The sequence below is a fragment of the Thermochaetoides thermophila genome, assembly GCF_000221225.1.
Source record: "Thermochaetoides thermophila DSM 1495 unplaced genomic scaffold scf7180000011820, whole genome shotgun sequence".
In the NCBI taxonomy this organism is placed as follows: domain Eukaryota; kingdom Fungi; phylum Ascomycota; class Sordariomycetes; order Sordariales; family Chaetomiaceae; genus Thermochaetoides; species Thermochaetoides thermophila.
In genome coordinates, this window is record NW_006383036.1 from 298,851 (window position 1) to 325,175 (window position 26,325).

General features: G+C 55.1%; 3 protein-coding genes across 3 annotated transcripts; 1 reads left to right on the forward strand and 2 right to left on the reverse strand.

Annotated features, from left to right (window-relative positions):
* Positions 1-298: 298 nt before the first annotated feature.
* On the forward strand, positions 299-8,312 carry CTHT_0051110 (putative oxysterol binding protein; the record flags this gene model as incomplete). The annotated part of the gene is made up of 5 exons (XM_006695391.1): positions 299-334; positions 395-471; positions 534-3,517; positions 4,136-6,422; positions 6,512-8,312. The coding sequence occupies 5 exons, from the start codon at positions 299-301 to the stop codon at positions 8,310-8,312; spliced, it is 7,185 nt and encodes a 2,394-aa protein (XP_006695454.1).
* A 705-nt stretch (positions 8,313-9,017) lies between these two features.
* Positions 9,018-15,960, reverse strand: CTHT_0051120 (polyketide synthase-like protein; the record flags this gene model as incomplete). Its single annotated transcript, XM_006695392.1, has 4 exons — positions 9,018-9,050; positions 9,126-15,164; positions 15,266-15,563; positions 15,635-15,960. The coding sequence occupies 4 exons, from the start codon at positions 15,958-15,960 to the stop codon at positions 9,018-9,020; spliced, it is 6,696 nt and encodes a 2,231-aa protein (XP_006695455.1).
* A 7,341-nt stretch (positions 15,961-23,301) lies between these two features.
* Positions 23,302-25,229, reverse strand: CTHT_0051130 (uncharacterized protein; the record flags this gene model as incomplete). The annotated part of the gene is made up of 4 exons (XM_006695393.1): positions 23,302-23,998; positions 24,064-24,639; positions 24,704-24,824; positions 24,887-25,229. 4 exons carry the CDS (start codon positions 25,227-25,229, stop codon positions 23,302-23,304), a joined length of 1,737 nt encoding a protein of 578 aa, XP_006695456.1.
* Between the last annotated feature and the right edge of the window lie 1,096 nt (positions 25,230-26,325).

The window sequence follows — 26,325 nt, forward strand, 5'->3', positions numbered from 1 at the left end:
TTGATTCCACATTCCCTTTTACATCGAACGAGGTCCTTTGAGCGGCGGGGGACACCGATCTTCGAGGCGGGACGACACTCTCACACAAAAAAGACACGCCGCTCGATTGGCGATGGGCAGGGGCAATAGTAATATAAGACAGGCGAAAATCTGGAAACTTCAAGAACGAGATCACGACTTAGCCACCAAAACCGAACACCTCCGGCCGGCCGACACGCGATCCTTCGAACGATTGACCTCGAGATACCCTACCTGGAAAGATCCTTGCGCGCAGGAGACATCACGCTACACACACAAAATGGCGGGCATTGAGCAGCTCGAAATTCACAGCCGAGTACGCACCTTCTTATACGAGACTACGGGCAGTGAGAGGATGCTAATCGAGGATCAATAGGCCTACATCGTGCGCTGGGTCAAGGTTGACGCCGGGCACACCATCTCATGGAGTGTGCAGCCGCACAAGAAGTCCATGTGCGCCCTTCTGACCCTTCCACACTATGCATCTGATAGGCACTAATGCAGCTGGTTAACAGCAACCTCGCAATCGTCAAGCACCCTGGCACAGGCGCAACCAGCCTCACCTCGCAACAAGTCGAACTCGGCAGCACATCCGACCAACACCAAAGCGACGGCAGCACGACCGAGGCCCGGGGCGGCAGCCTCTTTGGCGGCCGTCGCGAGGCCAGCACCGCACAAGATATGCTCGCGAAGAAGGGCTTCATCCCAATCAAATGGGTCGGCAAGTGCGAAGCCGACAAAGTCTCAGTCGGCACATACGACGTTACGCAGGGCGGCATGTTCGGGCTGGTGTTTGATAATACCTTCTCGAAGCAGACGTCCAAGACGGCAACGTTCGTGTTGTTGACGTATCCGACGGGGAATCCTCCACAGACGGCTAGGCATCTGCCCAATTTGCAGGCCGGGCCGGGCGCAACTGTCAGTCGGACAAGTCTCGGTACAGGTGCTGGGGGTACTGGTGGGGGTAAACACGGGAATAGTCCGCATCTCGGGGCTGTCACCTCCGAGTCGGTCGACAGTCTGCACAGTCACAGTCCCGGCGGCGCCAGCAGGTCAAGAGCAGTTTCTGCTGCCGCAGGCACCGTCGATGCCGCTGCGGCCGCTGCTAACTCAACAACCGGCATCGTCCCCACAACGTACCACGTCGGCGTGCTCCTCAAACGCCGCCGCAAAAAGGGCCAAGGCTACGCTCGCCGCTTCTTCTCCCTCGACTACATCACCTGCACACTCTCCTACTATCACAGCCGGAACTCGTCTGCTCTTCGCGGTGCCATCCCCCTGAGCCTGGCAGCTATTGCGGCCGACGAGCGTCGCAGGGAGTTTACCATCGACTCGGGCGCTGAGGTCTGGCATTTGAAGGCTTCGAATGCCAAAGAATTCAGTGACTGGGCGAGGGCACTCGAGAGGGCGAGCAAGATTGCTCGTGGGTTGGAGAGCGTGCCGCAGGAGGATGCTGCTGCCAAGCCGGGTACATCCGGGGGACAGCCAAGTGCTACTGCGGCTGCGACGGTCGCGACGACTGTTGCCGGGTCTGCTGCTGCCGGCACAACATCCTCGTCTGCGGAGGAGGAGGAGCGTGAATGGCAGCAGGTTGAGGCGTTGGTCAGTCGGATTGTGGGCACGCGTGATGCATTGAGGAGGTTGGTTAAGGATTTGGCGGCGCAGAAACAGCCTCTGGCTGCACCCGCGCCGTTATCGGCTGTGCAGTCCCCTTCGGAGGAAGGGGATGGGCATGCTGCCGCGCAGCAACAGCAGCAGGCGGCGGGTAGGACGCCGTTCTGGAAGCGCAAGGTTAGCGGGAATAACACCCAGGGTGCGCCTGGGGCCGCCGGGGTAGTTGCTGCTGTGGCAGCGCTGGCGGCAGCTCCGGCTATTAATGGAGCTGCTAAGAGTTATGGCAGTTTGCAGCAGCAGCAGCAGCAGCAGGAGGCGAGAGATATCTACGATAACTGTGAGGCGCTGCTCAAGGACCTTGACTCGGTTGTCGTGGAGTTCTCTACGCTGCTGACGACCAGCAGGCGGAGACGTATGGGCGTCCAGCAGCCTTCCAGCTCTGCCGCGACGGCGCCGAGGAAGAGTATGGAGAGCAGCGCGTCTAGTGTGGATGAATTCTTCGACGCTGAGGCCGGAGACAGCGAGGGACAGAATCATCAGCTCATGATGATCAAGCGCAAGGACGAGGAAGAGGAAGAAGAGGAAGAGGAAGAGGAAGAAGAGGAAGAAGAGGTCTCGATCCATGAGTCCTCCTCAGCGGATGAGACAGAAGACGAGGAAGAGTACTCTGGTGCCGACGGCTCGAACCTTTTCCCTGTCCGGCCCAAGTCCCTTGCTCCTCTGCCTCTGACCGAGGCTTCTGTCGTCCGGCGCAAGACCATCCCCCCGGCAAAGGTCCCCCCTCCGAGCTTGATCGCCTTCGTCCGCAAGAACGTCGGCAAGGACCTCAGCACGATCAGCATGCCGGTCTCGGCCAACGAACCCATCTCCATGACTCAACGCGTTGCCGAGCAGATGGAGTACGCACACCTCCTCGACGCAGCAGCCAAGCACCCCGTTCCCGAGCAACGCCTCGCCCTCGTCGCTGCCTTTGCCATCAGCCAGTTTAGCAATGGCCGGGCCAAGGAACGCGCCATCCGCAAACCGTTCAACCCCCTGCTGGGCGAGACTTTCGAGCTCATCCGCAGCGAAGCCGAAGTCCCCGGCGGTATGAGGGTCCTCGTGGAAAAGGTTACCCATCGTCCCGTGAGGTTGGCCATGCAAGCCGACAGCGCGCACTGGAGCTTCGCGCAGTCTCCCGCTCCGACGCAAAAGTTCTGGGGTAAGTCGGCCGAGCTGACGACCGACGGTCGGGCAAGGTTGACGCTGAAGGTCGTGGCGGCCGATGGGATGGAGGAGCGGTACAGCTGGAATACGGCGACCGTTTTTCTGAGGAATGTGGTCATGGGCGAAAAGTATGTCGAGCCTGTGGGGAGCATGCACGTGCTTAATGAGACGAACGGGCAGAAGGCTAGTATTGAATTCCGCTCGAGGGGCGTGTTTGGCGGACGCGGCGAGGAGGTGCATGTGGATATTTTGAGGTCAGACGGGGCGCCTTCGGGAGTCACACTGTCGGGGACGTGGACGACCTCGTTGAGGGTTCTGCCGGATGGGAAGGAGATTTGGCGGGTTGGGTCGCTGGTGGATAATTATGCGAATACCTACGGCTTGACAACGTTCGCGGCGTCCTTGAATGAGATCACGCCGCTGGAAAAGGGGAAGCTGCCGCCTACTGATACGCGGTTGCGTCCTGATCAGAGGCTGGCTGAGCAGGGTGATTTGGATGCGGCGGAGGAGTGGAAGGTTAAGCTGGAGGAGGCGCAGAGGGCTCGGAGGAGGGTTATGGAAGAGCGGGGTGAGGAGTGGAAACCGAGATGGTTTGTTAAAGTCGCGACGGGAGCGGATGGCGAGGAGGTCTGGAAGATGAAGGGGGGTAAAGAGGGGTATTGGGAGGAGAGGAGTAGAGGTAGATGGGAAGGATGTGTGGAGATCTTCAAGGTTTAGGCGGGGCTAGAGAGATCTGAGTTACTACTACATCACTCCCTGACAGGTATATATACATTTTCGATTGTGTTGATATCACCATGTTGATGTTGATGACTTGTGTCTTCAGTGATCCCTTTGTCTGAAGTTTATCCCCAAGCCAAGCATGCGAGCATCCCTGCTAATGATGAAAGCGAACCCCACGTTCCACGGACCTCATCGTCCCCGCGCGTCGCTCATCGGAAGGAGGTCGGCCGATTTAAGCCGATGCGGGGTTCCGCTCTGCGAGGACGCAGGCTGCAGCTCGGAGCTTGGTCGGGATCTTTGCTGTTCTGCCAGCGTCGGCCCACGCTTATCAATCGTTGCAGGTTTGATACCGGATTTGTTAAGGTGTCTTGGGGTGTATGGTGGTGAAGGAAGGAATTGCTACCTTATCGACATCAGAGTCATCGAAAATCTGAAGAGAATCGGGTAAAGGGGTGGTGGTATCAATTAGGGAAAAAAAAAAAGCCTCGAGAGCTGAAGATAGGGGGAGAGAAATACCCCGCCCGCCTTGCTACTCTGAGCTCAAAGCGACGATCAATCATCAACAGAAAAACAGACCCAAGAAGAGAGAGAACGAGAATGGCCCGTGGCATCCGCATCGCCATCGACCGCGGCGGCACTTTCACCGATTGCGTTGGCACCAACCCGGTCACCAACGAAACCATCATCCTTAAGCTCCTCTCCGAAGACCCCTCGAACTACCCCGATGCGCCCCTTGAAGGCATCCGCCGCATCTTGTCCCACTTTCTGGGGAAGGAGATTCCCCGCGGCGCGCCCATCGATACGTCTGTGATTGAAAGCATACGCATGGGCACGACCGTCGCGACGAATGCGTTACTCGAACGAAAGGGGGAGAGAATCGTCTTCGTGGTGACAGAAGGGTTCAGAGATTGTCTGGTTATCGGGAACCAGAGCAGGCCGAGGATCTTTGAGCTGGATGTGCGCAAGCCGGGGGTGTTGTATGAGGGGGTTGTGGAGGTTGGTGAGAGGGTGACGCTGGAGGATTATGCTGAGGATCCGGAACGGAAGATTACGAGGGTCGAAAAGAAGGTCGGGGAGGGGGAGGTTAAGGATGGGGAAGTGGTTATGGGTCTGAGCGGCGAGGCCGTGAGAGTGTTGAGGAGGATTGATCGGGAGGAGGTGAGGAGAAAATTGCAGGAAGCGTATGACACGGGCGTGAGGAGTGTGGCGGTTTGCTTGATGCATGCGTATACCTTTCCGGATCATGAAAAGGTTGTGGGAGAGGTTGCAAAGGAGATTGGCTTCACGCATGTCTCGCTCTCCCACGAGCTGATGCCGATGATCAAGCTTGTCCCGAGAGCAACCTCCGTCTGCGCCGACGCATACTTGACTCCTGCAATCAAGCGGTACATTGCCGGCTTCCAAGCCGGCTTCGTGGGCGGCAAGCTGGGGACAAAGTCCGTCACGGACTCTCAAGGAGCCCGCTGCGAGTTCATGCAATCCGACGGCGGTCTAGTCGACGTCGACCGCTTCACCGGTCTCCGTGCCATCCTCTCCGGTCCTGCTGGCGGTGTGGTCGGGTACGCCATCACCTCCTGGGACCCGAATACCCGCATCCCCGTCATTGGCTTCGACATGGGCGGCACCAGCACCGACGTAAGCCGCTTCGGTGAGGGGAGGTACGACCACACGTTCGAGACGACCACGGCTGGCGTCACGATTCAGTCCCCGCAGCTGGATATCAACACGGTTGCTGCTGGCGGCGGGTCAATGCTGTTCTTCAGGAATGGGCTGTTTGTTGTTGGGCCCGAGTCAGCAGGTGCTCATCCAGGGCCGGCGTGCTACAGGAAGGGTGGTCCTGCTACTGTGACAGACGCGAACTTGGTACTGGGGAGGCTGTTGCCCGAGTTTTTCCCTAAGATCTTCGGGCCGAATGAGGATCAGCCATTGGATGTCGAGGCTAGTAGGCAGGTTATCGCAAAGTTGGCGGAGCAGATCAAGAACGAGACTGGGAAGGAGATGAGCGTGGATGAGGTCGCGTATGGGTTCTTGACTGTTGCCAATGAGGCCATGACCAGGCCGATTCGAAGTATTACTGAGGCAAAGGGCCATGACACGGCGAAGCATCGTCTGGCCACGTTTGGTGGTGCCGGAGGACAGCACGCGGTAGCAATTGCTGAAGCTCTCGGTATCAGACAGATCCTGGTACACCGATACTCTTCTGTCCTTAGCGCGTACGGCATGATGCTGGCCGATGTGGTCGACGAGCGTCAGGAGCCCGAGAGCGCAGTCTGGGACTTTAGTAAAATGGGCGTCGTTGAGGGGCTGAAGTCGAAGATGGAGTCTCTCAAGGAGAGGTCCAGACGGGCGCTCAAGGAGCAGGGATTCAGCGACGAAGACATCGTCTTCGAGGAGTATCTCAACATGCGCTACCGCGGCACTGAGTCTGCTCTGATGGTCATCAAGCCTACAGGCGAGGACGATGTGGCCGAGTGGGATTTCGGAGCTGCTTTCGTGAAGCAGCATCGCTACGAGTTCGGTTTCACCCTCGACGAGCGTGACATCATTGTCGATGATGTGCGCGTGCGCGGTATTGGTCGCAGCTTTAGGTATGAGGATAAGAGCGTTGATGAGCAGCTCAAGACCGTTGCCCGGAAGCCTGTTGCCGCTGAGAAGAGGCACTCAGTCAAGAGTGTGTACTTTGAGGGCGGCAGACACGAGACGCCCGTGTATCGGTTGGGTGATCTGGCCGTTGGTGATGTTATCAAGGGCCCAGCCATGCTGGCCGATGGCACCCAGACCATTGTCGTGACACCGTCGGCTACTGCACTGGTGCTCGAGACGCATGTGGTGATTGATGTTGGCGAGAGCGAGAAGGAAAGGTAAGCTTTTTTTTTTATTACCCCTATCGTTACTTATCTCCCACTCAGCCTACCCTACACCCGACCCTCAACCCGACTGACACTTTTAGATCCCTCACCACCACCGTCGACCCCATCATGCTCTCCATTTTTGGCCATCGCTTCATGGCCATCGCCGAGCAAATGGGCCGTGCCCTGCAAAAGACCAGCGTCTCGACCAACGTCAAAGAGCGCCTCGACTTCTCCTGCGCCATCTTCGACGCCGACGGCGGCCTCGTCGCCAACGCCCCACATCTCCCTGTCCACCTGGGCTCCATGTCAACCTGCGTACGCCGCCAGGCTGAAATTTGGAGGGGCAGGCTCAAGAAGGGGGATGTCATCGTGTCGAATCATCCTTCGTATGGAGGGACTCATTTGCCAGACGTGACGGTCATCACACCGGCGTTCGATGAGAAGGGGGAGAGGATTCTGTTCTATGCTGCCAGCAGAGCACACCATGCTGATATTGGTGGTATTACGGCAGGCAGCATGCCTCCTCATTCGAGGGAGCTGCATCACGAGGGTGCCGCGATTAGAAGTGAGAAGTTGGTGAGCGAGGGCAAGTTCGACGAAGCCAGAGTTGTCCAGCTGTTCTATGACGAGCCAGCCAAGTACCCCGGCTGCTCCGGTTCTCGCTGTCTAGCAGACAACATCAACGACCTCCGTGCCCAAGTCTCAGCCAATCAGCGCGGTATCTCCCTCATTGCGAGCCTAATCGCCGAGTACGGCGAGGAAACTGTTCACTTCTACATGCGCGCAATCCAAAAGAATGCCGAGCTCCAAGTTCGCGCTCTTCTCAAGGACGTCGCAGCCCGCTATCCCAACCAGACCCTCACCGCCGAAGATTTCATGGACGACGGCTCCCCGATCCGTCTCTCCATTTCCATCGACCCAGCCAAGGGCGAAGCCGTCTTCGACTTCACCGGCACAGGCCCCGAAGTCTACGGCAACATCAACGCGCCGCAGGCCATTTCCTACTCTGCCATCATCTACTGCCTGCGCTGCATGATCTCCTCTGACATCCCGCTCAACCAGGGCTGTCTGGCCCCTATCACGGTCAAGATCCCCCCAGCCTCTCTTCTGAGCCCATCAGACAACGCTGCCGTGGTAGGAGGCAACGTCCTTACCTCTCAGCGCATTACAGACGTGATTTTCCGCGCCTTCCGGGCCTGCGCCGCCTCGCAGGGCGATTGCAATAATCTTACCTTCGGTTTCGGCGGCAACGTCTCTGGGCAAAAAGCCGTGCCCGGATTCGGGTACTACGAGACCATCGCCGGCGGGTCCGGTGCCGGTCCAACATGGGAAGGCTGTGACGGCGTGCACACACACATGACCAACACCCGAATCACGGACGCCGAGATCTTTGAGCGCCGGTACCCCGTTATCCTGCGTGAGTTTTCCATCCGTCGCGGGTCCGGTGGGAGAGGCAAGCACCGCGGCGGCGACGGTGTCGTCAGGGACATTGAGTTCCGTGTTCCCGTGCAGGTCTCCATCCTCAGCGAGCGCCGCGTCTACAGACCATATGGCATGGAAGGCGGTGAGCCGGGACAATGCGGTTTGAATCTGTGGATACGTAAAGTCAGGAAGGAGAGCTGGGAGACCAGACTGAGGAGATTACTCCGCGAGCAGGAGGGTCAGGACAATGAGATTGACGGGGAGAATGGTGTCGAGTGGGAAGAGAGGATTATCAATCTGGGCGGGAAGAACACTGCCCAAATGCAGCCCGGCGATAGGATTATTATCAACACGCCGGGCGGTGGTGCTTGGGGTCCGGTCGGCGAGGAGAAGGCGGTTGAGGAGAAGAAGGACCCCATGGAGGGCTGGAAGAAGGGGTCGCATGCCGCGAGGGAGGATACTGCTCTGCAGGTTTAGCCTTGTTGGATTTTCCTCGAGGGTTTTCAGTTGAGCTTTACTACGAATCTTGATTTCATGACCTGTTTTTAGTCGTGATGAGTCTTATTTCTTTCGAAATCATGACTTTCTATGTATTCTCTGTTTTAGTTGAGACGTTCTCGGCTAAGTTTTCTTCAGCTCTTTGGTCTATGACTTTATGTCCCGGAATTAATGCTTTTAAACCTTACTTTTATGGCTTCTGCTTGTCAGCTGTCTACCTGCTCTCTTTCCATCACCGTTACCATAAAGCTTCCATAGTCACTAACTTTTAGGGACTGTGGGACTTTTGGGCACGCCATACATATCGCATCTCAGAGAAAACACGGGTAACTAGCGCACAGTCTATTCCCTAGTACAGTGCCGTCCCAAACAAGGATCCAGCAAAAAAAAAAGTAAGATACAAACAAGCACGAACACAACCAAGTACAACCATAGACACTATGAAACCACACAAAAACACCCCAAACAACCACAACCGCTGTGGGAGCATATCCCAACCCGCTGAACAATACCGAAATACCCATACCAGAGCCATTAAGTCTTCTCACCGAAACCATGCTCATAACACGACAAAAATGATCTGATCTCCATAAATGTCCCGCCACCTTGTATCACTGGTATCACCAGAAAGAAAAGTTCCCAGACTCTCCAAAGCTCCCACTTGTATCAAAGATTGCGAGTTGATCACAAAAGTGCTTCCTTCATGAAGCCATTGAGCTGTTGGGCCTACGTCATGTTAGCACTGCTTTTTTTTTTTCCCCTCTTCACCCAAGGAGACATGAGCAAACTTACAAGAACGCCATGCATCATGGTGAAGTGATTGCCGGGCATGTGCCGGAAGGTCATCTTGCTGATATCAAGGAACTCGTCCCACCGGTTCGGCCCAAAGTCCGTACGGTTGTCAAGCAGGAACAGGGCATGGCCCTTGGGGTACGGCTCGGGCCGCGGGTCCGTTGGCAGATGACATACACCGTCCTCGCACCAGATCGCAAACACCTTAGGGCACTTGTCCTTGGGGATTGGCTCTGCGCTGTAGTTGCTCAGTGCTGACACCGATGCCGCGAAGTGAGGGAGCAGCCATTCGGGGATCCTCTTATTGTCGTCATCGCCTTCGCCGAGCAAACCGATCGACGCGAACCAGGCGTGCAGGCCTTGTGGCAGCGGCTCGATCGTGTTGGGCGAAGGAGCGTCGATGAGGATGAGATTCTCCACCGTGTCCCCTGCTTGCGTGAGTTGGTAGACAATCTCGTACGCAATGATGCCGCCGGCGCTCCATCCGGCGACAGAGTACGGGCCTGTGGGCTGCTTCCTCTTGATCTCCTCAATGAACTTGGCCGCCATGCCGTAGACACCGCACTTGTACTCCTCGGGAGTGGTCATGAAGGGCGAGAACAGACCCCAGACCTTCCAATTGCCTCCAATATGAGCAATCTCGGTGTACGACGTGGCGGAGCCACTGCCATCGGGGATCATGAACAGATTTTTGGAGGCCGACGGGGTGCCAGCGAGGAGCACGGACTTGGCCTTGCGGTGCGGATAGTGGTCAACGATGGTGGTCGGACGAGGGTCCTTGGGCGGAGCTGGCTCTTCAACTCCGATCCTTGGGTGCTGCTTGGGTGCCTTCGGAGGAGCAGGCGCCGGAGCCGGCGGCTGTTCTGGAGCCTTACCCTGCTTCTTGGAAGCAGAAGACGAGGATGGAGCAGTACGCTTCTTCTTGGGCGGCTCATCAGTCACGCCCAAAGCCTTCTCCACCTCTGCGAGCGTTGTGTGACGGACAAAGAGATCAGAAGGAATGTCGAGGCCTGTCTTCTCACGGAGGACACCCAGGATCGTCAGGCTCATCAGTGAATCCATGCCAAGGTTGGCCAGATCGGGGGCTGCAGCAACCTCCTCGATGTCTGTAGCCATCTCAGTCGCGATAGTATCGCGAATGATTTGCCGCAGACCCTGCTTGTCGCCTGCCGACTCGTCCTTGTCAGACTCGACGTCGCTCTCATCTCCCTCGCTAGGAGTGGTGATGTTCGAGACCGACCCAATGCCTGCCGACTCTTCATCCTCAGACGTGACCTCCGAGTGGCGAGATGAGACACTATCAGGACCCGGCTGCTTCTCAAACTTGGCCAGGTAGCCCTTCAACTCGCCGACGGTCGGATAGTCGAGGAAGGCGTTGGCCGAGATGTCAATGTCGAGTTCCTCACGGATCCGGCCGTTCACGGTCAGCGTCATCAGCGAGTCGACGCCCAGGTCGTTGAAGGCAATATTGTCATTCAGCTCGTCCATGCTGCAGCCAATCTCCGCGGCAAGGATCTCCATGACCGCAGAGACGACTCCCGTCAGCTTCTTGTCGACCTGGCTGATATTTGAGGGCGTCACTGTCTTCATCGCCTTCTTCTTGTCCTTTGTGCTAGACTTCTTTGCCGGTGACGATGGAGCAGCTGCCGCAGGAGCCGGGGCAGCAGCCGGGGCAGGACGTGCAGGGGCGCCGGCAGTAGCGACGACACCGCGCGGAGGAAGCATCATGTTGAGCACTCTGCGTGGGATGGCCTGGAACTTGACGCTGCCCACGATGCCGATGAGCTTGTCGCCGTCGAAGATGTAGGCATCGCCCGCCATCATCTTGGTGCCCCGGACCTCTTGCATGCGGATGTACGAGCGGTACGTCTTGGTCGCCTGTGGGATCTCGGAGAATCGCATGGTGCCCCATGCGTGCGAGATGTAAACCGTCTCGCGCGAGTCGACCGCATCGGTGCCGTTGATGATAAAGCCCGAGATGTGGCAGAGACTGTCGATCCAGTAGGGGCTGAAGAAGAAGGTACCGTCTTCGGGGCTGGTCTGGAAGCGGACGCGGGCCGTGGCCTCGCACGTCCTGCTGTCCAGAATGACCTCCTCCATGCCACGGTAGCGTTGCTGGTAATCAACCAGAGCAGCGAACAGCTTGTACGCCAGACCGCGACCAATCTTCGAGGCCTCGCCGCGCTTCTCAGCCTCCATCAACGTGTCGATGCGCGTCTTGACCAGGTACGAGACACGATCGAACTCGGCCTGCCAGTCCTCGACATCATTGTACTCGACCCTGCACATCGCGTGATCGGTCCGCTTGTTGCCCTCGCCGGTGTGGAAGACGAGATCGGCGGACGCGGACTTCGCGTTGGCCGTGACAGTGAGCCGCAGGATCTGACTCTTGGCCTTGTCGTCGAAGATCAGTGGCTTCGGCACTTGCATGTTGCAGACATTGCAGCCAATCTTCTTGGTGCCAGGACGCAGCAGCTTGTATGCATAGTCGCATACAGTCATGGCCATGTCACCGTACAAGGAGGACGGGCACAGCGGGGCGCCGTTGACAAGATGGCCCGAGACGACGTTGCGCAGCTGAGGCTGACACAGATCGGCCTCGATCTCGACGACGGCCACATCGTCCTTGACCTCTTCACGGACAATCCTGTGGACAGTGGTTGTTGACAGCTTGGGCTTGGGCGGCTCCGACGGTGAGTTGTCGGCCCCCGTCAGAGCAGCCGTGAGACGACCCTTGGGCAAGCACCAGTCGCCTTCGTACTGGATCCAGAAGCGCTTCTCGTCGAAGGCATAGCTGGGCAGGTCCAGCAGGACGTTGGCATGGCTGAAGTCGCGATGGACCTCGTTGAAGTCGACGTTGATGCCGGCGGCATGCAGCTGGCTAAGCGTGTTGCTGAGCGTCTTGTAGGCCTGCTCCTTGCGGCGCAGCGACGGAACGGCAACTGTGTTGCGACCAAGGATGGTCTTGACCCAGTTGGCGCAGATGGGATGAGGGCCAATCTCGATCCACACAGTATCTTTGTTGAGCCGACCAGACTGCTGCGCCGCGGTGAGGGCACCCAGGAAGTTGACAGGCTCGCGAGCATGGCCCGCCAGGTAGTTGGGATTGAACGAGTCGAGGTTGGCAAAGTTGGAGAGCAGCGGTGAGATGACCGGGACCTTGGGGTGATGGAACGTGACACCGCTGGCAAGCGTCTTGAAGTCGTTCAGGATGGGCTCGACCTGGGGAGAGTGGTAGGCATAGGGCACCCGGAGCTTGGTGCAACGGAAGCCAGCCGCAGTCAGGACGGTCATCATGTCGTCCGCCTCGCTGGCAGGAGCAGTCAAAACGGTCTCCTGATGGCTGTTGACGCAGGCGACATTGGGTGGTGCACGATCTCCGCCGAGCGCGTCGATGACACTCTGCACACCGCCCGAGACGGCGATCATGTTTTCACTGTGCGCCTCGCACTTCTTGACCAAAAGTTGGGCGCGGGACCCAACGAGGTAGAGCACATCGCTGGCCGAGAGGACACCGGCGACCTCCAGGGCGGCGTACTCGCCAAGGCTGTGGCCCAAAACCACCGAAGGCTTGACACCCCACGACGCCCACAGGCGAGCGAGAGCCATCTGGATGGCGGTCTGGCCGAGCTGCAGGATAACAGGCGACAGTCTCTTAAGCTTGGCCTGCTCCTTTTGGTCCTTGGACTTATCGTTCGGGTCTTGCTCGTCCTCGGTGTCGCCCTCCTCTGACGGGTCCTCGATCACACCCTCAATCAAAGGCATGAAGGACGGGAAGCCATGGGCACGCGCGAGCGCGCTGAACTCGTCAATGGCGTTCCTGAACACCGAGTAGTGCTTGTAGAACGACTTGCCCAGCTTGAGATAGTGGCAGCCTTGGCCCGTGAACAGGAAACCAACGGCAGGCTCCTTGTTCGGGATGGGCGAGATCTCTTGCTTGGTCTTCTCCAGGAGGGCATTGCGCACCGACTTGAGGTCGTGGCCCGTCACACTCAGGCGCCAGTAATGTTGGATCCTTCTGGCCGTCGTGGTGTAAGCAAGGTACGACAGGGGAGTGTTGGGGTTCTTGTCAATCCAGTCGACGAGGTTCTCCACGTTCTTCAGCAACGACAGCTTGGACTTGGCCGTCACGGTGACGACATGCCAGCCGCGGGGATCCGCCTGCTCAGGCTTCAACACGGGAGGATCCTCAAGCAAGAGACCTGTGTTGCCGCCGGCAGCACTGAAGTTGTTGATAAAAACTCGTCTCGGCCTGCCGTCCCTCCGCTTGAACGGAGTCAGATGGAAGGCGATGTTGACATTCCGCTCGGGCAGGTCCTTCGGGAAATTGACATTCATCTTAGAGCCCTGTTTGATGCCAACGTGAGGCGGGATCTGGTTGTACTTGAGCATGAGCAGGACCTTGATAAGGGCAGTCACACCCGAAGCGGCTTCGCCGTGGCCGACGTTGGCCTTGACAGTGCCAAGGAAGAGGGGCCTATCGGCGGGGCGCTTGCGGTCAGCGGGAGCAAACACGTCAGTCACAGAACGCATTTCCGTGTTGTCGCCGGCCTGCGTGCCGGTGCCGTGCATCTCAACGTAGTCAACGTCATGGGGATCGACGCCAGCCTCCTCCAGGATAGAGCTAGAAAGAATCGCCTGTGTCGGGCCGTGCGGGTGAGTGATGGAGACGGCATCGGCCGAGTGGTTCGTGGCAGTGCCGAGAATGACGGCGAGAATCCTGTCGTTGTCGGCAATAGCGTCCTCCAGGCGCTTGACGACAACCGAAGCGCAGCCGTCACCACGGCAGTAGCCATCAGCAGCGTTGTCAAACGTGGAACAAGGGCCCCTCTTGGACAAGAACTGTCCCTTGCTGAGACCCGAGAAGATGTCCGGGTTCGTCATGCACGACAGGCCGCCGACGATGGCCGTATCGCAGTCCCGAGCCCACAGCGCAGTGCAGGCTACCTGCATGGCGGCCGCACTGGATGAGCAGGCCGTGTCGATGTTAAGACTGGGACCGCTGAAGCCAAAGAGGTAGTTGATGCGGCCGGGACCGAACGCGCGCACACCGCCCGTGATGAAGTACGTGTCGATATCCTGCGCGGCATTGATCTCACGCCAGTCGTCGGAGGTCTGGCCATAGAATGTGCCAATCCGGTCGAGCCGGGTGGACGGCGTCCTGTTGGGCGTGTAGCCAGACATCTCGAGGGCGTGGTAGGCAGTAGAAAGCGCCATCCGCTGCATCGGGTCCGTCACGTTCGCCTCGCGAGGAGACATGTTGAAGAAGCGGTTGTCGAAAAGACCCGGCTCTTCAATCCAGCAACCGTACTTCGTGTGGCTCTTGTTGACGCCCTTGCCGCTCTCGTCGACGTGAGTCCTCCAGTTGAAGCGGTCCGGAGGAACCTCCCGGTGAACATCAAGACCCTTCGCCAAAAGCTCCCACAGCTTCTCGCAGCTGGCCGCATCGGGGAACCGGCCAGCCATGCCAACAATGGCGAGCTTGCACTTGCCCATGGGACGAGGATCGCCGCCAGTCATGGTTGGCGGAACCGGTACGGTAGAGTGCGTGTCGCGAACAATGACCTCTGCGTTGAGCTGTCCACGGAGAACGCCCTCAAGTCCACTAGTGTTCTGGTAGGGCCCGATCGGCAAGATGACGACGCGACCACAGTTGCGAGCATACTCGACACAGCCATCTAGGACCTTATCAAAACGCAATGTCTCGTTGAGAATCTGCCGGGCGATGGAGCGGATAAGGTCCTTCCAATCTCTCTCAGGCTGCACCGACCCGCTCGCACAGGAAACAATGGGGATGCGCGGAGCCGCCTTGTACATGGCATCGTTGAGTTCTCGGTCCTCGAGACGGAGGATCTTGTTAATGTCTGCGGCGTGGTGCAGATGAGGAGCGTGATAGGGACCATAGATAGGCAGGCCTGTCGAGTGAGTCGTCAAAACACCCTTGTCGAACAGCGTCCTGAGCGTGAGCGGAGGTCCAGACACGGCGATGCTGTTCGCAGACACAGCACTAATGTACGCACGATTGGCTCCCGGGATGTTCTGCAGAGGCTTCATCAGCATTTTGATCACGGGTGCCAAGACAGAGAAAGAGAGGGGGGGGGGGGGAAGGGGGAGGGAAAAAGAGAGGGTTAAGGTCGTACGTGTTGGTCTTGGGCCGCGGTAAGCCTCTCTGCGAGAGCCTTCTCTTCTTGGCCCGGGAAGACATAGGTCCAGAACTTGTCTAGGGACTCCGAAGCCGGAAACATGCGAGTAGCGAGCTTATGGACATACAAGCCCGTTCTGAAAGCCAACAAGACGGCTTGAACGCCAATGGGCACCACCGCCGGCAGAGACGGGGCAACAGAGATGGCCCAGGCTGCAAAGAGACCCGAGCAGATAGCAGCGAGGAGCGACTGGCCATCAGGCTTGGGAACATCCTCGAAGTTCCTCTCGACATGGCTGTGAACATTCGTCAGTCTCCTTGAGCTTCTGAAAACACGCACAGTCCTGGACAGTGTTAAACAACATACTCTAGATAGTGCACAATCTGTGCAGCACACAGCAGAGCGCCGTCGATGCCAGTGTGCTTTTGCTGCTGGGCACGATATCTGGTGCTCAGCTGCTGGATGGATCTGAAGACTGGGATTTTGGACTGCTCGGCCTTGGGCAGCTGCGAGACTTCCTTGATCAGGGCGTGGGCAGCCTGATCCAAGAAAGCACGGCCGAGGATGCCCCGCGAACCATGGCCCAGATAGTCGGTGATGAAGCCATGGATGTCGAGGGACTGATCCCCAAGATAGAAGATCCGGTACTGCAGGGCACGGGCACCCGCATCCGCGTCCATGGTAGAAACCATCTTCGGAGAAGGCTGGTTCCTGGCCGAGTCTCTCGAGGACTTGGAGGGGCGTTAACCCGCAGAGACCTTTTGGGGGGGGGGGGGAAGGCAGAGGGCAAAAAGCCGTAAGAAATAGCAAGACCAAGTCTTGTTGAAGAGACGGCCGACAACGATGACTATGACGACAAGACGTGTTGCAACAGCTCTTCTTGCGTTCAAACAGGCCGGGGCTCTGTGAGATATCTCTGGGACTGAAGTGTATTAATGTTGATGAAGATGGTGAAGAAGAAGAATAAGAAGAAGATGAAGATGAAGATGATGATGATGATGATGATTGACTGAAACCTGGTGTGTGTGGTGGCGGGCAAAAGAAAGTCTGCGTTTGGGACAATTGGGGGCGAGACGAGGTAGTTCAACGGCAGACCCGGATCCCATGTGAATAAATATCGTTCAGGGCCGAAGGGGGCGTGTGTGCATGGACGGAAGGAGAAGGGTCTGCGGCCAAAGATACCAACACCAGACTGGCAGATACTGCGAGCTTCGAGCTGCGGGCTGCAAGCTGGAAGGAAGGCCGAGAGGCGCGGTCCACGGTGCTAGCTCACCACTCACCACTCACAACTCGCCTGCCCACTCACGGTCACAGGATATTGGGTGATGGATCCTTCTTTCTGGAGAGTGCGGAGGACACACTGAGAGCATTGCAACACTCATCAGCATGACAGCATCGGCCAAAAATGGACGGAGTAAGCGGGGTGGGGACGAGTTTTCGGTGACCGAAGGCGTGGGAAGCAACCTGAGCTTAGATCATCCTGGGCCATGGGCCATGCTCGGATGCGGCAGGTGGTTGAGATGTGGACGGGTTCCTGGGGGCCAGGGGAAGATACGGGGAAGGAAGAAGGAGAGTCCTCGCATGGAGGGCTCTTGCAGGGTACCTCGTCTAGCGCGGCCGGCAGGTAGTTCCCCCTTGGGGCAAGCATATGCCAGAATATGCCAGGAAAAGTCAGGAAACGCCATGGAATCTGGCAGATAAGCCAGCGTAATTGCTCGGCCAGGCATCTCCAACTCGGAGAAATGTCAGGCACCTCAGCCAGCAGCACATGAAGCTCCGCGTCTTCACTTCCGCCCCGTTTGGCTCTTTCATTCCCGTTGCAACTGAACCCAGTCACTGGGTTCACGAACATCCCTGACCTAGCAGGGCGCAGCAAGCAGCTCAGCAATCGAAGCTGTTGGATCACTAGAGTCGAATTGATTTCTTTGTGGCCGCACAGCCTGGACCGCACTGGTACTGATACTGGCACTGGACCAGGGCGACGAGGGCAAGTGAGTGAAACTACCTCGGTTGTTTGACGGTGACTCTTTGCAGATCTTCCCAGCATGGTCAGAAGCAGGCAAGATGCTCGAATGCGCTTCGTATACGGTGCCCGCTCGGGCGGCCGGCGGCCGGACCGTACCACGGACTCCCCCACCCGAAAAACCTCCTCGGAGACGGCGCTGACTGGAGCACAAGAATAGCTGAAGGGCGGCCTGGTGTGTTATCTTTGGCCAAACTCGCTCTAGATTTAGCCGGAGAACTTTGGGGATCATGCCGTCTTCTGCTCCTTTTCACAGCCCTCGTTTGGATGCTGTGGTTCGGAGTTTTGATGCGTCGATGCGCTCCCAAGATATGCTTCTCCCACGTGCTGCCACTTAGGGTCACATGTCGTTGGCGCCAGCTGTCAGCTAAGGAGAGCCTCAGGGGGACATCGGCGGGATGCGTCCTTAGCAGTATCCATCTATAGGGCAGGGCCCGGACACGACTGACAACGGCCCCGGGGAAAGAAGGGGGGGGGGGGAGGATGGTTGCAGCTGTCAATGATGAGGCAGTCGATGGCATGGACACGAAAGTACGGTGTTCGGGACGCGGCTGGGACGATCTCTAACCTCATGTTAGCAACCCAAGGCACCTTATTTTCTTGCTTGTAACAGGCCAACCCGGGGGTGTCTCGGCAAGCATGCTGCTCGTTTCTCGAGGACTGGAGAGCAGACCAGATCGGCAGGCCAAAGTCTCGGGTCTGCTGCTCCTTGCGCTGCAAGCCATGCATCATTGCATCTAGCATCTAGCATCACGCTGGACACCAGTTACTCTCTCCTAAACTCTCATATCTTCCCCTAATTGCACAATGGAATACCGCTCAAGATTCATGCTCCGCTTGAAAAGACAGGGGGTTGGTTGCGGCTGCAGAAGACCGGTTGTGATGAGAGAGAGGGGGAGGGGGCCTAGCAACATGGTGGGCATCAAGGACTTGTATCGGATGGTCTCAATTTCAGAGAAAACTCATTGACGGAGGGATATCATAAAACACTGCCAAGTACATGCATCTGTGAAGCAATGCAGATGCGAAGACGATGTGGTTGGCCCTGATGATACAATAATAAAACCTTTGGGGATGGGACACCGTACGCCGAGCGCTTCCAGGCTGATATCGAGGCCTTCGGCACGTGGTTCTTTATTTGGGTGCGCTGTTGCAAATCCGTAATCCGTATGCCAGACAGCCTGCAGGGTAAAAGACGAAGTGTCATATCCATGGATGGGCTGGGATAATGGGAGACGAACCGTCTCCAGGTGGTATTGACCGTCAGACAGTTGTTTGAGGATGAAAATACAATTGAGAAGTTGGGGTTTCGCAAAATGATCAAGGCCGCATCATGCTCCAGTTGGCTTGGCATATTTCACGGACTTCAACTTTGTGGGCCGTCGAGCAGAAAGTGGATCCCGGGCTCCAGATGGGGAAACAGAGGGTGGATGTAATTACAATGTGAATGCTGATTTCTGCGAAAGGATCACTGTAAGACTACCTTGAGAAATCACGCGCCATGACACTCGATTGGAACAATTGCCCAGGTTCCAACAACGAGACATGCAAAAAGAAGCTTTTTTGTCTCGAATAAATACAATCCCTGGATCAAATCCAACTTTCTTTAATCTCCCTGGCAAATCTGCTGACTCAAAAACGTTTCTCAAAGATCTCGTCTTCGCAAGCTTCGCGCTGAAGCCAGCTCTGCACGTGATAAGCCACAGATTTGTCCCGACTCAGCGCACCTTTCCTTCCCATTGCCTTTCACATGGGCAATTTTCAAGCTGTTTCAATGCCATGTCCAACGTTTCTTTCAGCTTCCATTCGGGTCATGCAGTTCGTGTCTGCCGTGGATAGCAGGACTTTTCACGTAATTGCGAATGGTGCTAACATCCAATTCTGAGTCTTCTCTCCCCTCATTTCGCTTTTACTCAGTCTCTGGCTATCATTCCTTCTCATGCCACAGGCTTTACCTCATGTGAGAAACAGAGGTTTTTTTTTGGGGGGGGGGGGGAGGTGGGGAAAGGAGGGCCAAGCCAGCATATCTTTACCAGCCATGAGTACTTGTCCAATTACTTTACATATGTACCTTAAGCAGCACTTTGGTTTCTGTCAACTGACCTCCAGGCCGTCTAGTATCGCCATCTTTCCATCAATTCATCATTCTATCACTTCTCTTCAAAAGTATGATGCAATAGTATGATGCAATATCTTTTGGATATTTTCCACTTTCTTTAGTTTCCTATACTGAATGGGCTGTGAAGCTCGAAGTGAAACAGCTACAAGAATTTTGTGTCGACAATACGATACCCTGGTTCCTTTGGATAGTCACATCAAAGGCTATCGCAACCTCTCTGGTGATATCACATCATTGAGCGTCTCTCTCCAATGCACATATCGTTACATTGATTTAATTCTATCCGACTTTTCGGATGTTCAACCAGTCCGACAGGTAATGCCAATGAAGCAATGGGTTTGTCAAGCCCTGCCGGAGTATCCCACTCTCCCCCCCCCACACTAGTACCCTCTCCCAGCACTCTCATTAGTGCCGAACCACCCTATCTTCACCACCGGACTCCGGCTCTTGCCCTACTTATGTCCTTCCAGAGTCAGGACAGGCTGTTAAGAGCTTTGGCTAACCGAACACCATAGCAAGTTACACCCATGACTGCATGTGCCTGCGATCGCTCCAACCTGTGTAGGGGATGGAAACGAAACTACAGTTGTGACACAGCATACTACAACGACATATCTTATCTCTAACCATTCTTGCTGGTTGTTGTCTCTGTTTTGCCATCAAGTGATGTTTGGTTTTCTCCTGTAGCTGATCTGCATTTCAGCCAGCCAAGGAGTCTGATAGTTTGGGGATGATAAGAGGAAACTGAAGCTGAGAACCTCTGAGATGCTGTTTGGTTGGATAGATATTATCAATACGATCAAGGACTGCCCGAAATAACTTGCACAGCATCAGAGTATCCTCCTCCAAACGGCCCTATTCGGTACGTATATGAATCGTTCCCCATCTCCGGTGGCTGGGACACACAGCGGCCAAGTTTCTGCAGAGCGATCATGTCGCTTTACTTTCGGCTACCAGGCAGATCTATGATCTCTCCGTAGTATGCAGAACCAAACAGGCTGTTTTGTCATTAATTCTCAGGGATATTGCTTTCCCAGACCCTGGACGCCTGACTCTGCCTTCGGGCAGAAGAGCGAGACACAGCTTGAACGACAGGCCAATATGAGCAATGTTTGAGGGCTGCCTGTTGCCATCCGGACTGAGTGTCACATGTATCACAGAACTCTCTTTCAGTATAGGAGTCTCAGGTGGGCTCTCTCATCACTTTTTAGTAAAGTCTATATGCTTCCGAGACTTGCGGGATGGCTTCAGAGCGGAAACTGGGTCTATAGTTTCCCATATGTTGCTGCCATTCACGTCTGCCTACCGCAAGTACCCTTCATTCAACCTTTCGGATCTTTATTAAACAGCTACTGTGTTATGCTTGTGCATTAGCGAGAACCTTGCCGATCAGTCATACATGTTTTTTTTTTTTTTCTACATGACTCTCTAGTGACAAGATAAATCCAGGGACCCAGCATCTAAGTCCTTGGTCGGAAAATATTTTACGGAAAGAGGAGAAATTTTGAATATCCTTCGCCTAAACCAGCCACCAGAATGGAACCTAAAGCATGACCTGGTCATCGTCCAACGTTCTACTAAATGCTATATGCCACTCTTATTGCTCTCAAAGAGGGTGGCTTAGAAGAACTAGACTATCGGCTTTGTGTGACAAGGAAGCTTTGTTACAGACTTGCAGCTACCTCGGAGTGGTAGCTGGGAACAGGCATGAACCATTCCTATAGAAAGGTGATCATGGTACCATTCATGTTGGACCAAGACGGCATGTTGCGTACACGGGCCATATACGACCAACTGAGGAAATGATTAAGCGCTGACATACAGACGCAAGGGAAATTATTAGTCAATTGTATATACAGATACTGATTAGTCAGGCATTTAGTTGGCACCGACTTCGTTCGTCCTGCTAGATCATTCGTGTTGGTGGGTTTGCTGTTGTTTTTTACTCTCTCGTATATGCTTCCTTGAAAGTATCTATTTGCGTTGAGGGAGAATCAAATTCTAGGCACCTGGGCCGCAGCTGAGCAGAAAGATCGGAATCAGGGGCTGAACTCTCATATGCAGAGACTCTTCATGGGTCAAGATGGCAGGGAAAAAAAAAGAAAATCAGAGTCCTGCTGTTACAATCGAAATCTAGTAATAATTTCACTGCTCTGGAGATCAGTGCCGCCCCTTGGAGCTTGAAGTTGTGCATGCGTCCGTGCGGTTGTGATCCGAGAAGTTGATGATCCCAATTTGCTTCTTAGTTCCTAACAGCTGCAAAAGTCTCGAATTGCCAGGGTTTTTAGCTCATTAAGATGGACAGATATTCAGCAGTAGGACTTTTCCTCACAGCTTAACCAAGGTATGCTTATCACTGGCTTCAGATAAGCATGTGTATTTTGATTATTCTTTTTCTCCACCTTTTCTTTTACCTAGGTGGTCACTCCTCCTGAGCGATGATATTTACTCTCCTTTGTGTTACCAACACATGCTACGACTTACCGTATCGCAAGGTTCATGCACCGCATCCCTGTGCTTATTCCACTACCTTCAGGGGCAAGCATGAATTATCACGAAAACCTCCATCAAGCCTTACGCTTGTGTGAGCCAGAAAGTATTTTATATGCCCTCCTTTCTAGCTACAGTGTTTGGGTATTAAAAGTTTCAGAACTTTTGTTTAAACCCTATTCAGAGTGAACTCTCTTCCAGACGCGTTGATGGAACAGAGAGACGTGATGCCTGGAAAAGATACGTCCCTGCCTCTGGTTGACATCGTTGGAATTAGACCTCCAGATGATCTGATGACGTAGCTTGCTACAGATGCGGATACCCGGGTCGCGGACCATCATGCCCTCGGTCCCGACCAAACGCACACTGATTGTTCTCGTCTGGGTTTGGAACCACCTAGTCTTTCAAACAAAAACCATGGTTGCATACAACCAGTGAAGGGCTTTATATTATAAGGGACCCAAGTCCAAAGTCGTGACCCTCGAAGCATGGTCTCTCCTTTTCCTACGTCTAAACAAGTCACCGGAAATTAGGAGGTAGGAGGGGCCATAGCCCTGATTCAGGGTCGATAGTCCCCACCAGCCAACACGATTCAAAACACTGGAAAGAGAACACGCCGGCAACTACACCGAAAAGGACAAATCGATTGCAATTAAAAGCTAACCTAAAAGATAACCGACCATCCCCCAAGAAAAATAACTCCAAGCTCCGAAAATTAACCTTCTGGAACCACCCGTCGGTGTCTAGATGCCGCGACGAAGCCCCATCGATTTTATCTGTGAAGAAGTCCATGGACGGGGGACCTAGCAGTGCCTTCTCCCTCTCCACCCACGAAAGATTGGAGAGAGGATGAGCCTATAGGCCCATCAACCTCTGCACCGTTGGCAAATTGTACCCCGAGGACAGGACATGAACTCCATATCCTTTAGATACAGTGCGCCTAAGCATGAACATACGCTGTAGCTGATAAGGAGAGAGCAGCACTAGCGATTACAGAGGCTGATAACATCACCTTTAATAGAAGAGCAGCAATGGCGGCCGTGATATCGTGCTCTTTAACATATAAGGTCAAGGAACATAATCGCCAGCAGCCCCCGAAACTCCACAGCTCCCAAAGCTCGTATGAGCCCTTCCAGTATCCGATTACTTCGCTGAACAGGCCACACTAAGACACGCCAGGACAGAACCACGCTCGATCCCATATCATATCAACACGGGATCAACAGCAAAACACCAAAAAAAAAAAAATTCTCGGAACAATAGTTACACCAGGGCTACGATGCCTTTTCCTATGGCAGTACTCAAGACAAGATAGGGCATCGGCTTTATTGGGTGCACTAACACCCTAAAGCCCGATGGAACCCCTACCCCCCAGGCCTGGCAAAACCCTCTGTCCCGTATTTAGAATGCCGGACGCACTAGATCGAGCACGTGCGGCACAGGCTGGGGAGCAGCAGGGCTGCTTTCGCGTCGGGCCTTGAGCTTCTTGGTACTGTCACTGTCCGACGAAGCAGACCCCGTATACTCAGCACCGACGTAGTCGGTCGGCGGTACGGTAGCCATACCGGAGGTGTCGGTAGGGTCGGCAGTGTTACCAGCAGCGTTACCAGCTGTGGGGATGCCCAGCTTGCTGCAAGCGTCAAGGTGGTCCTGTGGGAAGGACAAATCGCGCAGGCGGTCAGGGGCCTCGATAATGGTGGCAGTGAGACCCATCTCGACGTGCCACTCGATGTGGCAATGGAAGAGCCAGACGCCGGGGTTGGAGGCATTGAAGCGGATGACGGCATGCGAGTTTGGCATGATGGCCACGGTGTCGCGGCGCGGAGGGGTGCTGGCGTAGCCGCTGTCAGAGCCAGACCAGTTGCCCGTGCCGCTGGCCGGACGGGACAGGATCTGGAAGTGATGACCGTGCAAGTGGAACGGGTGCGTTGCGGCATCGATGTTATTGACGACGATCTGGACGATATCGCCGTAATCGACGATGAAGGGGTTGACCTGGCCATAGACATCTGGGTTGGTGTTGTCGTCACCCGTGGTTGCCGCACTGTAGAGCGTCGGCACCTTCTGCCCGATGTAGGTTAGGTTGTTGAAGCAGGCCCTGAATGAGCGTTAGCCGAGGTCTGACGGCAATATGAAATGTATCCGATGATGAGATTTACATACCGAGGGTACCCGTTCTCGTCAAAGCAGAAGTTGAAGTCGAGTTGGATCAGTTTATCGTACGAGCTGAACGCAGCGGCGCCGTCATGGGCCTCGAACTTGGACTCGTCGGCCGGATCCCACTTGTCGACGACGTCGGTTCCAGTCAAGGACTGAGAGTCGTCCATGACCAGGTAGCCTGTGTAGTTCATGGGCCATTGCAGGCCTGTCGAGTTGGTCCAGTCGCGGTTGATGTCCAGCGAGACCAAGAAGGGATAGTTCCCGCTGTCACGGCTGGAGGCCTCGAGCAGGAAGTCATAGCGCTGGGCAGGAGCCACACGCAGCTGAGAGGCGTCCTTCTTTTTGAGATAAGAACCGTCGTTCATGATCACCTTCATGGTGTGAGAGCTGAAGTGGATCATGGCCGAGGCGAAGGCGGCCACGTTAATCAGGCGGATGCGGTAAGTGTTTCCCGATGTAAAGTTGATGTTGGCACCGAGGCCCTCGTTGACGAGGAGGGCGTCGGGAATCGGAGGAGCGAACTGAGTGTTGCTCGGCTGAATCATGTTCTTGACAGCGGTGATACTGTCATTATGGTACCTAGGAGTGCGTTAACTCTTCTAGCCTGTCGCTGACGTGGAATGAGGCTTGGCCAGAGTCTTACCAGTCGGAGACGAGGATAATCACCTCCTCGTCGTAGTCGTTGGCATAAGGGTCATCCGTATCATGGACGATGAGGGGCCCGCGCAGGCCGTCGGGGTATTGCCCAAAGTTGTGGGAGTGGTCTGACGGTTGTTAATAACTAGAAGTTCTGGGAAGATTGTGAGCGGCAATTCGATCAACATACACCAATAAGTACCGGCAGTGTCGACGACAAAACGGTACGTGACAGTAGAATTAGGGGGAATAGGGCACTGGGTAACACCGCTAGGCCCATCCATATCCTCTGTGGTGATCTGGTTCAAGCCATGGAAGTGCAACCCTGTCGTTTGGTTGCCCAATCGGTTTTCCAGGTTGACAACAACGGTGTCGCCGACTGTGGCCTCGATTTTAGGGCATGGCCAGTCGTTGTTGATGCCGACAACTGGTCGGGCATACTTCCCATCAGGGTTTCTCCATACCCAAGTAGCATTCCAGTTGTATGTGACTGTTGCGGCAATTGCCGCCCTGGCGAATATCACCAGCAGCATTGTAGTTATGGTCGTTCGAGTGAACCACATTTTGGCGTTCCCAAGGGAAAAAAAAAGAAAGATTATTTCACAAACAGAGACGCAACCAAGATATTAGCAGCCTTCCTCTCACGACCGTGCGTGATGTCAGGTACAGAACAAACAGTGCAAGCAAAACCCGGGCTAAATCAGATGTATCACAATTCGAAGAGAATGACGTGAAGATGGCGATAGATATATGAACTGATGGCCCACGGGACAGGACGGATCGGGTTGCTTCAGCTGCGAGGTGTCCATGCAAGAGGCGATGCCTTTGGTTTGGGTGTAAGATCTCTATAAAGTGTTTGTGGCAACGCGTGAGAGTCCTTCATAAATGCTCTCTAGGATGAAGCCGGGCCCAAGACTTTCAAGTCTTTTGAGAAATCCACCATCGGTGTCTTGGGCTTGGTCCATTCGCCTTCGGTGGCTACGAAGGCCGAGTTGGCCTCTCGATAAGAAGGCATCATTGGAGATCCTGCTGCAAAATCATTAAAGCTGACCGAAGATTGAGGTGGAGGACAACACAAAATCACTCCTCCACATGATGCCTAATATGGCTGTCACATGTAGTAGGAGCACATTTCTCTTTTGAGCTCAACCAACCGGCATGCTCATAACTCATTAAGCAGCATGTGAGAAGTTATGAAATTTCATGCGCAGACCTGACCCTTGATATCTGTTGTTCCTCGTGAATGTCAACAGCCTGCAGCAAGTACAGTTGATTGGGTAGCTGAAAAGCGGGCTGAGGACGACCACGATAGCGGGGACTGAGGGACCTGGTGTTGTCGATTCCTAGCCTGACCGTGGCAATTTTTGGGCTTCTCACCATCTGCGTGAAGTAGAATGGCCGTTAATGTTAATGGGAGCTGCAACATCTCATATTGGGCGAGGTTCTGGTGTGGTTGAAGATGCATAGTCCGCGCATCTGCAGTCGCGGGAGAATGGTCGGTTCCGAATTCCTGGTAAAGGCCGAGCATGGTGAAAAGCATCCCTCGTGGCTAAAACTTTTGCATCCATAGCAACTTGTAAGCTCACTCATCTGTCTGGGATTCAAGACTAAATGATGTCACGATGGTTA